This window comes from Labeo rohita, chromosome 8 (genome assembly GCF_022985175.1).
Source record: "Labeo rohita strain BAU-BD-2019 chromosome 8, IGBB_LRoh.1.0, whole genome shotgun sequence".
Classification (NCBI taxonomy): Eukaryota; Metazoa; Chordata; class Actinopteri; order Cypriniformes; family Cyprinidae; genus Labeo; species Labeo rohita.
The window spans coordinates 7,018,362-7,034,917 of record NC_066876.1 but is presented as its reverse complement, the minus strand read 5'-3'; the positions used below and the strand labels follow the sequence as shown (position 1 = coordinate 7,034,917).

Here is a 16,556-nt window from a genome sequence, read left to right as displayed (position 1 = left end):
TATAATTAGGGGTACATTTAGAATTAGACAGTGTGAAGAACACTTTGTGTGTTTTCCAATGTGTTTTCCTTTTTCCCAAAAACCCAAACATGACCTTACATAGCTGCTTTGAAACAATCTATATTGTAAAAGTGCTGTATAAATAAAGGTGATCTGAACAGGAATGTGTGCATAAAATACCATCTATGTTTGCTACTGTCCACCATGTTAACTTTACTGGGTAACACAGTTGACAGGTAACTTAGTTGACATTTCAGTGTTTTGGGCCTGTACTCAACATGGAAGCCTAGAACTACTGACCATATGTTATGTTTATATTTTCATAAACAAAACATAAGTTTTAGTTAAATTGTCTTGTTATAATTTGCAGCGATAATACTTGTGTAACTGTTGACAGTCAATTAGTCCACTCTTGACACAGGTTTGCTAGTTTAACCAATATTAGGGGAAACAAAGAGAACATCACTTCTAGTGTTTCTTCCATGTGCTTCTAGAGGAAATATCATCATCATGCAAATTATGCGAGAATGGGACAAACCATTCCTTTTTGAGGGGTTTTCTAGTGGGTAACTTAATTGACAATGGTTTTTCGCACACTTCTTATTTTTGAAATGCACACCCAAATGTCTTGATAACCGAATATAACTGAAGGCAAAACTATGAAATTAATTTATATTTGAGGTCATTTTCATGCTTAGAATTAGTAGAATGAACAACTTTATAAAATCAGACAGCTGGATACCAGGGTTGTATTTGATATGAACATCATTTTTGAACAAAAGAAATGGCTTTTTCAACATATAGTAGTGTGATTGAGAAAAAATAACTTGAAAATTAAGCATCGGGGCTTTATATTGATGAAAATATATTAAAAATGTACTTCATGGACATGAGATGTACCCACAATTATAGAATAACCCATATACTGAGTATTTATTTGGCCAAAATGGCTCATGTTGTTTTTAGAGTATGTCACAACAGCGTCCATCTGTTATTTCAATAAGTGGCAGCTTATTCACAGCAGTGGCCGTTTACTTGTAAGTCATTAATGCGCCTCGCCTATAAAAACAGACCGTTCTGCAGAGAAACTCGAAAATAGGATACAAAATAGCCTTTTAAATTATGATGTTTTTATGTAAAATCACATTATGAAACATTATGAAGTAATAAAAAACGGACAACCCTCAAGTTGTTCCAAACCAGAATGAATTTTTCTTATGTTCAGCAGAAGAAAAATTTGAATATTGCAACATATAAATACATACATACTATGTATTTGTATATTTATTTGCAATATTTGTTGCAATATTCATTCCCTGTTCATGGGGAAGGAAATATTTTCCACATGTTTGTTAGACCTTGAGAATAAATGTAAACATTATTTTCCCCTAAATTCTTTTTTCTCATTCTATTTTTTCTAGATTCTTTGTTTTATGATTCAGTACAAACCTATCATAAACAATTGTGTCTAATGAAATTAATGAATACAAGTGTAGTAGTTTGAGATGCTATGCAACAGAACTGTATAAATTGATGAAAAAAAAATATCTTGGTTTTATGGTATTCCTTAAAAATAATAATATTGCTATTATTAATTTTAGAATTTATTTTAGTATACAATAGTAATATATTTCTCTCGTAATTTCTTTAAGTTAAGAAGCTGAAATGACTTATTAGCAACATGCACTGCCTGGCTGCTGTCACCTTTATTTCTGCTGTGTGATAGGCTGTTACATTAATCCATACTGAGTAAAAATGTCAACAGCTTATCATTATCCACATAAATTATATCGGCATATGATACTGTTTATCAGCCAACCCCAGCTTCTAGTGTGGACTTTGTTTCAATTTAAGTAAGACCTTAAAAGTGGCTGGTGCAACCCTATCCTGAACAAACCCTTAACACCAAGTATAGAACATCAATTGACTGTGATTTCCTCTTCTCAGCCTGTAAGCCAGATGTACCCCACACAGACTGTGCCTTACCAAGGTAAAGATCATAAGCTGTACACTACAAAATCTCTTACAAAATCTACTTTGACAAAAACATTGCAATGCAAAAATATGTATGTTTTAAAGGTTGGGTTGTAAATTATGTCTGTCTCTTTAAGGAACTAGTGATGTCACATCCTTCTTGATGACAGAGGCTCGACAACACAACACTGAAATCCGATTGGCTGTTGGGAAAGTGGCAGACAAATTGGACCACTTGTCCTCAAAGGTTGGTAGATATTTCAAAGTAACTATATTGTATACTTGTTCAACTATTTGAGAAATCTCTTTTTTTCCAGATTGAGGACCTACAAAAGCAAGGCAGCGTTTCGTTGGGCTTATCAAACGTATCGATGGAAACAGCAATGATCATGCACAACATTCAGAGAATAATACAGGTAATTGACAGTGAATTGGCAGGTGAGCAGTGATTGGTCAATCAAACCCATCAATCAATTTTTCATATTTGTCAGTACTTGCAGTGCTTCCCAAAAGGGAGCTTGTGAGGGAAGTACAGGTGCTTTGTGAGTTGATGAAAATAATGAAATAGAAAACAGCTGAAATATTTTGTCGACCTGCATGTCATGTGACTTCATTTATTTAGGAGAATGAATGTCTGAAGAAAGAGGTGTTTGAGAAGAGTTCACGCATTGAGGAGCAGAACCGCAAGATCGGCGAGCTCATCAATCAGAATCAGAGGTCAGAATTCAGTTCAACACTCTTGGTGCGAGGACCCTATTGGAATTGCTCAGTTTCTTCTTCTTCTTCTCCAAAATTAATTGCATTTTTGAGGGCCTAAACATGCTCAAAACATGAGGGCCTAAACATGCTTTGCACATGTGCCGTGTTGTTTTTGCCATTTTCAGGCGTTGTATTTAAACAAACTCCTCCTAGAGATTTAAACAAATCAACACCAAATTTGGTGAGTGTAATCTAAAGCTCTTCATAACATTAAATTGAGAAGATCTTGAGTTTTCGTTGAAGGGCGTGTCTGTGGCGGCCTGACAAACTTCGATGTTTTGCAGTGAAACAAAAGTTGTTATAATTCAGACATACAATGTCTGATCTGCACCAAAATTCACGTTTGATGAGAGTCCTGTTCTGAGCACATGCCCATGACCATATTCACATATAGCCATAGTGCCACCTGCTGGCAACAGGAAGTGGCATTTTTTACGCTCTAACAAACTTCCCCTAGAGATTTAATGACACCAACATTATATTTGATCGGTCTTATTTAAAGGCCTTTCCAGTGTTAAACTGCGAAGATCTTGAGTTTTCATTAAAGGGCTTGTCCGTCATGGTCTGACAAAGTCTGATGTTTCGCCATGTAAAAGGAAGTTGTTATACAATGTCTGATCTGCCCCAAACTTCACCCATTCAATAAGAGTCCTGGCCTGAACACATGTAAAAGCCAATATTCAGTTAAAGTTATAGCGCCACCAGCTGGCAGCAGGAAGTTTAGTACATGTAAATAACATGACATATTCCTCTTATATTTACTACTTTAAATGCATATTGCTCACCGTACGCTGTTTTCCTAAAGCCACCGGGGGGCAGTGAGCTCATGTGCGAGGGCAGCGTTAAGTTTGTTCTGTATCTTGTTAGCTGCTCTTATCCCCATCATTTCTTGTTTTGTGTTGTTTTGACTGTTGCAATCAAAAGACATGTCAGAGTAACAGTGTGACTCAAGGGTGTTTGTGTTCGTGTTTGTGTAGGTATGTGGAGCAGAGTAATCTGATGATGGAGCAGAGAAACGACTCTCTGAAGAACAGCAGTGAACAGAATCAGGCCAGAATACTGCAGGCAGAACAAGACAAGGTAACTCTATTAAACAGTCTAATCCATTACACACACACATAATAACACCAGAACAGCTCTGTTTCAAGACCTGGTGAGCTGCCACGGATTATACTGCCTACATGGGCTGATACCTTCACCATAATCGTCAAGGATGCTTGGGTGATTGAGTTGAAGTGCCCTTCATAGGCAGTATCTCCGCATTGCAGACAGTGCTCATCAAGTGAAGCACACAGGAGACTCAACTCCCAGTTTGATGTTAGCATGTTGTGAATACAATGGTGCAATTCTTGGTCGCTTAAGGATTTTGCGTTTTTCTGAGAGTAGAATTGAAATCGAAATCAAGCAAACTCTAAATTATTTGCAGCAGGATTTTGTGTAGGTTTGTGTACATTTCCGCCATTTTTTTCACAAAGCGTTAAACCAAGGAGAGAGGGGAAGCAATATAAAGGACAGACCATATGGATCACTGGGACTTTAATTAACGAGGGCTTGTGGCAAAAATGCCACCGAAAGAACAAAAATGCCGCATAAATTTAAGACCTGAACAATTAAACAACATATTGCAGCTGTCACAATTAAAATGAAATGTGAAAATGAATGAAAAGTGTCAATTCGCAGAATTAGATTTAGATTCGCTCACACTGCATCAGACACACTGTTTTGTGCATCATTGAGCCTTGTAACCAATCAAACAAATTTGTGTTGAACTTAGGAATGCATTGGCCGATCAGAGGCGATTAGATTGGGAGCTGAATGTGCATCTCGCAAATTCTAATAAACAGCAGTAAAGTAGCTTCAGTGATTATAATGGGGTTTTTGCATAACTTGTGCTAGACTAGGCTAACATCATGGACTGACATGTTTGTCTGTGAAGCCAGAATGTGACGTGCCCAAAATGAAGATGTTTTATATTGTTTTCTACATCAATATTAATAATCATTATGACAAGATAAAGAGCAATAATCTACAGTAATGATTTTTGTCATAATATTGCAGATCTATGAGCTCTTATTTTTCTAGATTTATAATTTAGATAGTAGATAGAAAGCAGTTTGGTAAAGTATTTGACATTAAAAACAACATAATATGGTTTTTATAATAATAAGGTGATTATAAACATTGCTCTGAAAAATGTAAAAAATGCCTCTGGAAATCAATCCTGGGGGCAAATATTGCCCCTTGCTGGAAAAATTAATTTCTGACCCTGGTATGCAGACGATCCGTTATATATTTACATATAAGCATGTGGGGTGAAATGAAAGTTTCTGGTTGTTTAATGATATATACAGTTGAAGTCAAAAGTTTACATACACACTGCAAAATGTTAATTATTTTACCAAAATAAGAGGGATCATACAAAATGCATGTTATTTTTTTTATTTAGTACTGACCTAAGTAAGACATTTCACATAAAAGATGTTTACGTATAATCCACAAGAGAAAATAATAGCTGAATTTATAACACAACGCATTAAGAGCCGGGGGGTGAACTTTTTGAATTTGAAGATCAGGGTAATTTTTAACTTATTTTGTCTTTTGGGGAACATGTAAGTATCTTCTGTAACTTCTGAAGGGTAGTACTCAATTAAAAAAAATTATGATATTTAGGCAAAATTAGAAAAACGTACACATCTTCATTCTATTCTAAAGTTTACAACCCCCAGCTCTTAATGCATCGTTTTTCTTTCTGGAGCATCAGTGAGCGTTTGAACCTTTTGTAATAGTTGCATATGAGTCCCTCAGTTGTCCTCAGTGTGAAAAGATGGATCTCAAAATCATACAGTCATTGTTGGAAAGGGCTCAAATACACAAAAATGCTGGAAAACCAAAGAATTTGTGGGACCTGAAGAACAGCAGGCAGTTTAACTGTTCAGGACAAACAAGGGACTCATGAACAACTATCACTAAACAAAACAAAACAAAAAATAACAGTTGTGGATCATTCAGATAATACACAGTAAGAATAAAGGGTATGTAAACTTTTGAACAGGGTCATTTTTATAAATTTAACTATTATTTTCTCTTGTGGACTATGTGTAAACATCTTTCATGTGAAATATTGTATTCAAGTCAGTACTAAATAAAAAATAACATGCATTTTGTATGATCCCTCTTATTTTGGTAAAATAATTACCATTCTATAGATTCTGCAAGGTGTATGTAAACTTTTGATTTCAAGTGTATGTAATAATGACTATAATATATTGGGGAGAATATTTGCTAGCCCTCATAATGTCTGATTTCATCAGTAAATTTAATTTAAATAAATAAATTATTTTACTAGATGTGCACTTTTTAAATACTTCATGGATAATGTTGATACTGTTATAAATTGCAAAAAAAAAAAAAAAAATGCAAAAATTAAAAAAGTTGTAATTATATTGGATTATGAATTATATAAATAAAAATATATAATTCTTAACGTTAATTACGTTTTAAATATATGAAATAGTAACATTTAAAATGTATACTCTATAATGATTGTTAATGATTACTGATGTAATGTCTGTGTGCGAGCTGTGTTTTCAACAAAGCTTTGCTGGTTTTACCATTGCCATGTGCGTCGGTGACCAGAACTAAAAATTCAGTAATTATGCACAAAAATATTTACAGGTAATTGCTCTTTTACGGGTACTAAGACTAATTATATAAGCACATCATGATTATTGGGTTTACACTGCAATACAGCCAAAATTCAGCAAATTTCACAGTAATTTTTGAGGAAAAACTGCTGCAAATTCAGTCAATTTAGGCTGTAAAAAAAAAAAAAAAATCTGACAAACAAGCGTTCAGTAAAATAGTTTATTATACTTCTTTTTTATTTTTAGATTTAATTATTTTAAAATACTTTTTTTGGTGAAGGATACATGTGATTCTGCAAACAAGTCCCAGCCATTTGGAAAAGCCTTAATGGGCGATGTAGAAGAACGTTTTCCCTAAAATGCCGTCTTCACAAAATCACTCTCTTTACACCCTCTCCACTCCAGCAAAGCTACTTTATACTGTAACATTACAGAAGAATCTGATCTCTACTGTTCTCTCCACTTTATTTTCTTGCTAAGCCATGTATCTCTGCTCTGATTGGTTAAATAACACTGCTCTGATTGGCTGAGAGCCTTTAGTGGTGACTGCTCTCTTTTCCCAGCATGCACTGCCACAGGAATTGAGTTGGGATCAGGTGAGCAAAAGCGCTGTCCCGCCTCATCCGTTTCTTCATAGTCTTCACACACTCTCTCCCATCGTTTATTTCAGTAAAGCATTTCCCATTTCTCTTTGTGTTTTCACTCTTTGTTTTAACAGGCACACTCACTAACCAATCAGCATTCAGCTCTCAGCAGAGATAGATAGTTCTGTCACCGTATTTTATGTATACTTTCATCATTTTTTTCTTTCTGTTACAGTCTCATCATCATCATTTCATCAGTAGTTCTGTTGTAATGTGAGTTGTGAATACGCTGGTTTAATGTGGTCTCTCTGTTTCTTTCTGGAAGGCGCGTTTGACAGAGGAGTTGGCGTCGTCTACTGCACGCGTGTCGGAGCTGCAGCTGGAGTTGAGCTCTCAGCAGCAGAAGGCCGCAGCACTGCAGACCAAACTCAACTCAGCCCTGCAGGACAGTCAGCAGCACAGCACACACATCACAACACTGGAGGCTCAGATACTGGGTGAGCAGCACTAACTAGCAGTCTTGATCGGTTAACCATGAGTGAAATAAGTAGTTCACTTTAAGATGATCTGTTGATCACTTTTCTAGTTTCCTTGCAGCGAAATCTCATTAGTCCAGAATTTCACTCCAAAATGTAAAATTTAATTTTACTTCAAAATCAAAGAAAAAATATTATTTGCATGTAGATCTTTTTACATTATTTTTAATTAAGCATATTCTCATTACCGTAATAAATGCAAATGTTTTAAGGTTGTTGCAGTTTTCATTCTCAGTTCTGATTCTTAATATTTTTAAGATACATTTCTGAAAGAAATGCAATGGCTTTTATTAAAATATATTAAAAAAAAATAAAATAAAATAAAAGCTGTATCACTTATAAATATGATCATGATAATTAATTATTTTAGGAGTATGTGATTGTGATTTATGACATAATATTGTGAATTTGAGGGTAAAAAGGAAAGATAGTTGTGATAAAAAATAATGTGACACATAAAAAAACGAAAAAAAAAAAAAAAAAACCATTTCAAAAATAAGCTTAATTTTCTGTTATATCACCAGAACATGTTTGTTTGGGGTTTTGTTTTGTTTGTTTCTTGTTTATTTAGGGTTTTTTTCTTGTTGTTTCTTGGTGTCCTTTTTTTTTTTTGTTTTCTTGTTTTATTTATTTATTTATTGGTTTGTTCTGCACCATTTTTGTTTTCAGTTTCATGTTTGTTTGGGTTTTTTTGTTTTGTTTATTTTATTAGTTGTTTCTTGTTTATTTAGTTTTTCTGTTTTCCTTTTTTTGTTTTCTTGTGTTGTTTATTCTTTTGTGTTAATTTTTAATGTTTATTTTTTGTTTTCATTTTTTCTCTTTTTCTTTTTAATTTTAGATTTTTTGGTTTTCTTATTTTGTTTTATCTTTTGTGTTCATTTTTTTTATTTTTTATTTTTGTTTTTTGTTTTCTATGTTTAGCATTTTTTAATTTTGTGTCCATTTTTTGATTTTTAAATGTTTTCTTGTTTTATTTATATAATTATTTATTTACTTATTTATTGGTCCTTTTTTTGTTTGTTTTTGTGACAATTTTTTGCTTTCAGTTTGATGTTTGTTAGGGTTTTTTGTTTTGTTTATTTTTTATTTTCTTGTTTTAGTTTTTTTTCTTCTGTTATCCTTTTTTGTTTTGTTTTCTTGTTGTTTTTTCTTTTGTGTTCCTTTTTTTATTTTTTTGTTTTCTATTTTTATCATTTTTTTTCCCCCTATTGTGTCCATTTTTTGAGTGGGTTTTTTTTTTTTCGGCTACATTTTTGCTTTCAGTTTCATGTTTGTTTGAGTTTTTTGTTTTGTGTATATTATTTTAGTTGTTTTTTGTTTTTCTTTTTTTTTCTTTTGTTTTTCTTTTTGTGTTTTTTTTTCCTTTTTTCATTTTTGATTTTAGTTTTCTTGTTTTGTTTTGTTTTCTTTTGTTAATTTTTTATATTGTTTTGTTTTCTTTTTTTGTCATTTTTTTTCCCTTTTGTTTCTTGTTTTTTTTGTTTGTTTGTTTTGTTTTTGGTTTGTTCAGGATCATTTTTGCTTTCAGTACGAAAAAAAATTCCTAGGCATTGGGAAATTGCATGGAGAACAACGGGTCAAGGCTTGATGCACTGTCTGCTGTGTCTGTCTGTTTGTTTCAGAGCTGAAGGAGACAGCAGACAGAGTACAGAATCAATACAAGATGGAGAAACAGAAACGAAAGGAAGTGGAGATCAAACTCAACAACATGGAGGAAGAGCTACAAGACATGAAAACAGAGAAAGACAGTCTGGAACGAGTGAGTAATTCACACTTCTGTCTTTGTGAAAAAACATATGACTGAATCCTCATCTCATGCACTGAACTGTGTGATTCAGACTCTCTCTGAGAGGAAGAGGAAGTGGCAGTTGGAGAGACAGCGCTGCGACGAGGAACTGGAAGAGGTGAGGAGGGCAGGCCAGCAGGAGTTAGACAACCTCAGGAGCCAACTACGTAAAGCCAGAACAAGCACCGACCAAGCTGCAGCTGAACAGGTAAATGTGTCTGCACATGATGACAAGAACAGATCCGTATTTAATAGCTGACTTTCCTTACCCGTTCCTAACAGTAACTAGGTGTATAAAGCTGCAGTCACTCAATATATTATTATATTGTAGCTTCAAGTAAGTACCTTTATTTTTGTGTCTGTGTGCGTAGCTGTCTCAGCTGCAGGCTGATCTGGAGCAGGAGTGGCAGGTGAAGTGTGATCAGGCTCTGGCAGCGGCACGTGAACAGCAGAGGAGAGACATGACTGAACTCACAGAGCACAGAGACTCACTACAGCTCAAACTCACACAGCTACAAGACAAGGTACACATACACTACACCCGTCCTGCATCATCATGTGCTGAATGAAATCCACTACTTAATTCTCACTATTCCAAAAGTAGAGGCTGTTTTTCTTGAGCACAGCACATTTTCTCACAAAATATGATGTTTTGTAGCATTGGTGCTTTCGACAACCATTAGTAAGGTGAAGTCTTGAAAGTCTTGAAATGCTGCCACAGAGACATGATTCCTGTCTTCCTCTGAGCAGGGGGAATTCATTTCCTGTGTATGACAATATTTTATGGCTAATTTTGATTTCAATGTTAGAATTATGGCCAGTGATTGAAGAAAATGCATTAGCCAGATTTTTTTTTCTGCTGCATTATTGTGTGTATAAAAAAATATATATATATACACTGCAATTCAAAAGTTTGGGATCAGTAAGATTTAATGTTTAAATTTTAAAGAAGTCTCTTATGCTCATCAAAGTTCCATTTATTTGATGAAAAATACAGGGAAAAAAGTACTATTATGAAATATTATTGGAATTAAAAAGCTTTATATTTTAATGTACTTTTAAAATATAATTTATTTCTGTGATGCAAAAAGCTGAATTTTCAGCATCATTACTTCAGTCTTCAGTGTCACATGATCCTTCAAAAATCATTTTAATATGCTGATTTATTATCAATGTTGGAAACAGTTGTGCTGCCTTATATATATTATTTTTATTTTTTATATTATTATTATTATTGTTGTTGTTTTTTGTTTTTTTTGGAACCTGTGATACTTTTTTCAAGATTCTTTGATGAATAAAAAGTTTAAAAGAACAGAAATCTTTTCTAAAAATATAAATTTTTGCTATCACTTTTTATCCATTTAACACATCCCTGCTTAATAGAAGTATTAATTTCTTTCAGTGAAAGAAAGAAAGAAAAATTACTGACCCCAAACTTTGAACTCTATTCCAAATAAATGCTGTTCTTTTAAAAGTTTTATTCATTAAAGTATCACAGGTTCCAAAAAACATTAAGCAGCACAACTGTTTCCTACATTGATAATAAATCATTATATTTGAATGATTTCTGAAGGATCATGTGACACTGAAGACTGGAGTAGTGATGCTGAAAATTCAGCTTTGATCACAGGAATAAATTCTGTTTTGAAGTATATTAAAATGGAAAACCACAATTTGAAATTGCAATATTTCACAATATATATTTTTTTCCTGTATTTTTAATCAAATAAACATCCTTGGTTAGCAGAAAAGACTTCTTTACAAAACATTAAACCTTTGGCATTTGACTGCTTTAGTTTTTTGGATAAGTGATACATATATATGTAATTTGAAAAATAATCTTATTTTGTGGGGGTAAAAAAACTGAGATGGAAAGTCTGTATTTATATATTGGATTTCAGGATTTTATCAAATTAGTTAATATGTGACCCTGGACCACAAAACCTTCCTGTCTTAGGTAGCACAGGTATATGTGTAGCAAAAGGCAACAATACATTGTATGGGTAAAATTATCGATTTTTCTTTTATACCAAAAGTCATTAGGATATTAAATAAAGATCATGTCCCATGAAGATATTTCGTACATTTCCTACCGTAAATATATCAAAACTTAATTTTTGATTAGTAATATGCATTGCTAAATGCTTCAGTTGGACAACTTTAAAGGTGATTTTCCTATTTTTTTTTTTTTTCAAAAATTGACCTTTATGACCTTTATTATGTTTTTTTTGGTCCAGATTTTTTTTCTCATGTTGCAGGGCTGTGCTGTAGATGTACAGACACGTGCACACAGCAAGTCCACACCTGTTTATAATACTTTGACAAGAAAAGTCTTCTTAAACTCACAAACATAGCAAAGAAATTATAAAAAAAAAATGTATTGTTCTGCTGAACAGACAATCACTTCAATCAAACTAACAGAATTTTTAATCTCCTGTCCATAGTTTAATACACTCAAACAGTCCCGTGAATCAGAGGAACAGCTTTTACTACAGCAGCAGGACCAGAAAGAAGAGCTGCAGGCCTTGAGAGAAAAGGTAGAAAAACCAGATTCACCGGTTTCTGGTTTCCAGCCAGTTTGCAAAAGTACTTTCTATCATTTTGCATTAAGTTGCGCCTCAGGCTTTGTCCCTCTTCAGTTACAACTCTGTGAATTTAAATGTGTTTAAATGTTAATTTTGTAATTTAAGTTTTCTTGTACCAAACGTAGTCTTTTTTTTCACCCTCTCTTTTTGCTACTGTATCTTTAAGATCTCTAAATGTAAATGACTTCTAAAAAATTAAAAGATGTAAATAAATAAAATGTAAATAATAATATGTAAATGATTGACTAACCTTTTCACAGTGCCTTTAGGACTTACGCATAGGTTGTATAACATGTTGACCGTAGTCTTACGTGTTTCAGTGCTCTGCGCTGGAGCAAAGAGCGGCGTTGCTGAAGCAGCAGGGGGAGACGCGAGTTTCGGAGCTGGAGAAGAAACTGACGGAGCAGCAGCAGCCAACAGACACAGCAGAAGAGGTGAGACTTCAACCACACTGAGTCCAACTGTGTTACATCAACTATCCAATCAGTAGGATATAGGAATACTTCCAGAACAACAATTTACATATGTACTCACCCCCTTGTCATCCATGATGTTCATGTTTTTCTTTATTCAGTCATAAGTAAATTTTTTGTTCTGGAAGTGGACTTCTCCTTTAAAATCACAGTTGCTGTTTTTATTGTATTCTTTATTTTAAAAAATGATTTGGTTTGCATCCTATAGTCTTGATAAATCACTCTTTCTAAGCCCAGCTGTGTTTATTTTCAGGTGAAGCGTGTGATGAATGGAGTGTTTCAGTCTCTCAGAGGGGAGTTTGATCTGAATGAGACCTACACAGGAAGTGCCGTACTCCGAGTGCTGGTCAGCACTATAAAGGTCTGGCAAATTTCTGTCCGACACAGTGTGAGCTTTGTGCTCAGAATCTGAAAACACTTTATACTGCAGATAAAAATGTCAGTGTGTTTTTCTCCTCCAACCACAGAATGTCACACTGCAGCTGCTCACCAAAAAGCAAAGATCTTCATCTGAACACAGTGAAAAAGAAGAAGAAGAAGAAGAAGAGGAGGAGAATGAGGAGGAGAGAGAGACTGACGCACAGCCTTCACGTGAAGTGCATATAAACGGACAGAGAGAGGAAGAGGAGCAGAGAGAGACGGATTCTGCAGGGCAGGATGAAGATGGACAGTTGCAAGTGGAAAAGAAAGATGTTTCGGTAGCAGAGGAGAAGAAAGAAGAAACGGAGGAATTCGAAAGTGAGGAAGACAGGAGTGAACAGCAAGTTGTAGAAGAAAAGAGCGAAGAGAAAGTTGTGGAAGAGAAGGAAGTGGAAGTTACAGAACACCGTGTGAAAGATCAGGAGATCAGTGAGAGCGGCACAGAAACTAAACGTGAAGAAAAGACTGAAAGCGCAGAAACTAAACACGAAGACGAGGCTGAAAGTGTCATCACATCCAAACAGGATGTGACCACAGAGCCACCTGAGGATGTTAATCCTACACGGGAAGTGAGGGTAATTGATGAGAGCGTTACAGGGCCTTTAGATGAACCAGAAAGCACATATACGACATTAGGTGGACCTCCCAAGAACCCACCACCACCTCCTCCCGCTCTACAGGACGAGACCAGCGATACATCTGCGCCGCTCTCCAGGTACGTACTCAGCCGCTAACATGCTGAATGTGCTTCACGGATTTTTGAAGAGGTTTCACCCAAAAATGAAAATCAGCATTTTCTCACTCACATCATTTTTCACACCACTGTTATTTAAATGTTTTTTTGCTGTTGTTGTTGTTGTTTTGTTTATACTACCAGTCAAAAGTTTTTGAACAGTAAGATTTTTAATGTTTTTTAAAGAAGACTTTTCTGCTCACCAAGCCTGAATTTATTTCTTCCAAAATACAGCAACAGCAGGCAGATATATTGTGAAATATTTTTACTACTTAAAATAACTGCTTTCTATTTGAATATACACTACCGTTCAAAAGTTTGGGGTCAGTAAGACTTGTAATAGTCTTTAAAGAAGTCTCTTATGCTCATCAAGGCTGCATTTATTTGATTAAAAATATAGAAAAAAACCAAAATGTTTTTACAATATAAAATAATGTTTTTTATTTTAACATACTTTAAAATAGAATTTATTCCTGTGATGAAAAGCTGAATTTTTATCAGCTGTTACTGCAGTCTTAAGTGTCACATGATCCTTCAGAAATCATTCTAATATGCGGATTTATTATTAGAATGATCAATGTTGGATAATATCAACAGTTGTGCTGCCAAATATTTTTTGGAATTTTTTTTTTTTTTTTTTTTTTTTTTTCAGGATTCTTTCATGAATAACAAGTTTAAAAAGTACAATGTTTATTCAAAATATAAATATTTTATAACAATGTAAATTATTTATTAACTTTTAATAAACTTTTAATTATTAACTTAATACATCCTTGGTGAATAAAAGTATTAATTTCTTAAAAAAAAAAAAAAAAAAAGAAACAATAAAAATGTACTGACCCCAAACTTTTGAACGGTAGTGTATTTTAAAATGTAATTTATTCCTGTGATCAAAGATAAATATTCAACATCATTACTCCAGTCTTCAGTGTCACATGGTCCTTCAGAAATCAGTCTATTATGCTGATATTTATCATTATTATTATCAATATTTAAAACAGTTGAATACATTTTTGTCAGGATTCTTTGATGAATAGAAAGATCCATATACTGTATGTATATTTATATATATATATATATATATATATATATATATATATATATTTTAATTTTATTTTATTTTTATTTTTTTGCTAATATGCAAATCAGCATATTAGAATGATTTCTGAAGGCTCATGTGACTGGAGTAATGATGCTAAAAAAAATCCACTTTGAAATCACAGGAATAATTTACATTTTAAAATAAATTTAAATAGAAAGCAGTTCTTTTAAATAGTAAAAATACTTCAAAATTTTCTGATTTTACAGTACTTTGGATCAAATAAATGCAGGCTTGATGAGCAGAAGAGAGTACATTTAAAGTCTTTCTGTTTAAAACATTTGACTGGTAGTGTATATATTTTCTTATTAATTTTTCAGTTTTAGTTTTAATCCTCTAAAAGGATAGTTCGCCAAAAAATGAAAATTCTGTCATTAATTATTTGCCCTTGTGTGTTGTATTCGCAAGATGACCCTGCATAGACAGCAATGCAACTGACACGTTCAAGACCCAGAAAGGTAGCAAGGACATCATTGAAATAGTCCATTTGATATCAGTGGTTTAACCGTGATGTTATATAGCTACAATAATACTTTTTGTGTGCAAAAAAAAACAAATATAACGACTTCAATTCAACAATTTCTTCTCTTCTGTGTCACAAGAGTACAACAACGCATGTGTGTGATGCTGCAGGGTCAGAAAGCTCTCAGATTTAATCAGAAATATCTTAATTTGTGTTCTGAAGATGAACGAAGGTCTTACAGGTTTGGAACGACATGAGGGACATGAGGCTCGTTTTGGATGAGCTATCCCTTTAAGAAGGCTTGAAATATAATGCACTAATCTTATAAACCACTTTATGGTATGTTATTTGTCATGTTTGTAGCTAGACAGCATCTGTTTTTATTTATGATTGTGTGAAAAAGCAGCAGGAACATTCTTCACAATTTCCACTTTTCTGTGTTTCACTGAAGAAAGTAAATCAGACAGGTTTAGATTGAAATCAGGGTGAGTAAATGACTGAATTTCATTTCACGGTGAAACATGTCTTACATTTATGTAATGGATCATTATCTCACGTGAAACCGTCAGAAATTAGATTTCACAGCTAGTTTTGCGAATAATTAAATTTGTTTGTTGACGTCCCATTGCTGCAGTTGATCTAATTTAATCATTTTTATGATTGTTGGTAAACCTCAGAAATCTCCTTATGACTGTATAACACTGTAAATTAACTTATCCGTATCAACTAACACAACCCATGCTTTAACCCTCACTGTGAGCATGTGTCATCTCTGTCTCATCTGTGCTCATCCTGCTATTCTCTCAGTCTGTCTGAGAGAGTAGAAGAGGAAAATGGAGAGGAACCATTTTTCCAGAGTCCCACCCCTTCCCAGCCCCCCGTATCCACACCTGCAGCCACACCTGCCGAGGAAGAGGAAGAGGAGCTGGTGAGCAGGGATCTCACACACGCTTACACACACACACACTCCACAACCATCTACTGCTCCTCTGCTTTTCATTCCCACAAACTAATTATCTGATTGTCAATTAAAACTTTGACTTTGTAGACAAGTCAGTCATTTTGAAAATGTGTAATTAACCTAATTAATGATTATTAACTATGTGTGATTTACATTAGTCATTAAAGGTCTAGATTGTCTTCTAATATTTACAATTCCCTAGTATGTTGCTTAATATGGTGAACTGTACAAGAATTGTAATTGAATTGTCACTTTGTGGTTCTGTTGAACCAATAGTGTGAGTTTGGGGGCGGGACTCTGTTTGTTCAACCAATGATAGGAAAACAGTGGCAGAGATTACTAGTCTATATGTTTGTTCAGTACCTAAAATTAAAGAAGTTCACTTCCGGAACAAAAATTTACAGATAATGTGCTGACCCCCTCGTCATCCAAGATGTTCATGTCTTTCTTTCTTCAGTCGGAAAGAAATTGTTTTTAGAGGAAAACATTTCAGGATTTTTCTCCATATAATGGACTGATGTGGTGCCCCGATTTTGAAC

General features: G+C 34.0%; 1 protein-coding gene across 4 annotated transcripts in view; it reads left to right on the top strand.

The window, feature by feature from the left end:
• fkbp15b (FKBP prolyl isomerase family member 15b) overlaps positions 1 to 16,556 on the top strand; it is a 28,297-nt gene that overhangs the window by 10,379 nt on the left and 1,362 nt on the right. Inside the window, exons 15-29 of one of the 4 annotated variants that reach the window (XM_051117063.1) lie at positions 1,948 to 1,990; positions 2,112 to 2,221; positions 2,292 to 2,390; positions 2,597 to 2,691; positions 3,711 to 3,813; positions 6,941 to 6,973; positions 7,287 to 7,458; positions 9,120 to 9,256; positions 9,336 to 9,491; positions 9,655 to 9,807; positions 11,728 to 11,820; positions 12,189 to 12,302; positions 12,595 to 12,702; positions 12,809 to 13,476; positions 15,864 to 15,984. In XM_051117063.1, coding sequence (XP_050973020.1) covers positions 1,948 to 1,990; positions 2,112 to 2,221; positions 2,292 to 2,390; positions 2,597 to 2,691; positions 3,711 to 3,813; positions 6,941 to 6,973; positions 7,287 to 7,458; positions 9,120 to 9,256; positions 9,336 to 9,491; positions 9,655 to 9,807; positions 11,728 to 11,820; positions 12,189 to 12,302; positions 12,595 to 12,702; positions 12,809 to 13,476; positions 15,864 to 15,984 — 2,205 coding nt within the window. The other 3 variants (XM_051117066.1, XM_051117064.1, XM_051117065.1) reach the window with 3 other exon arrangements.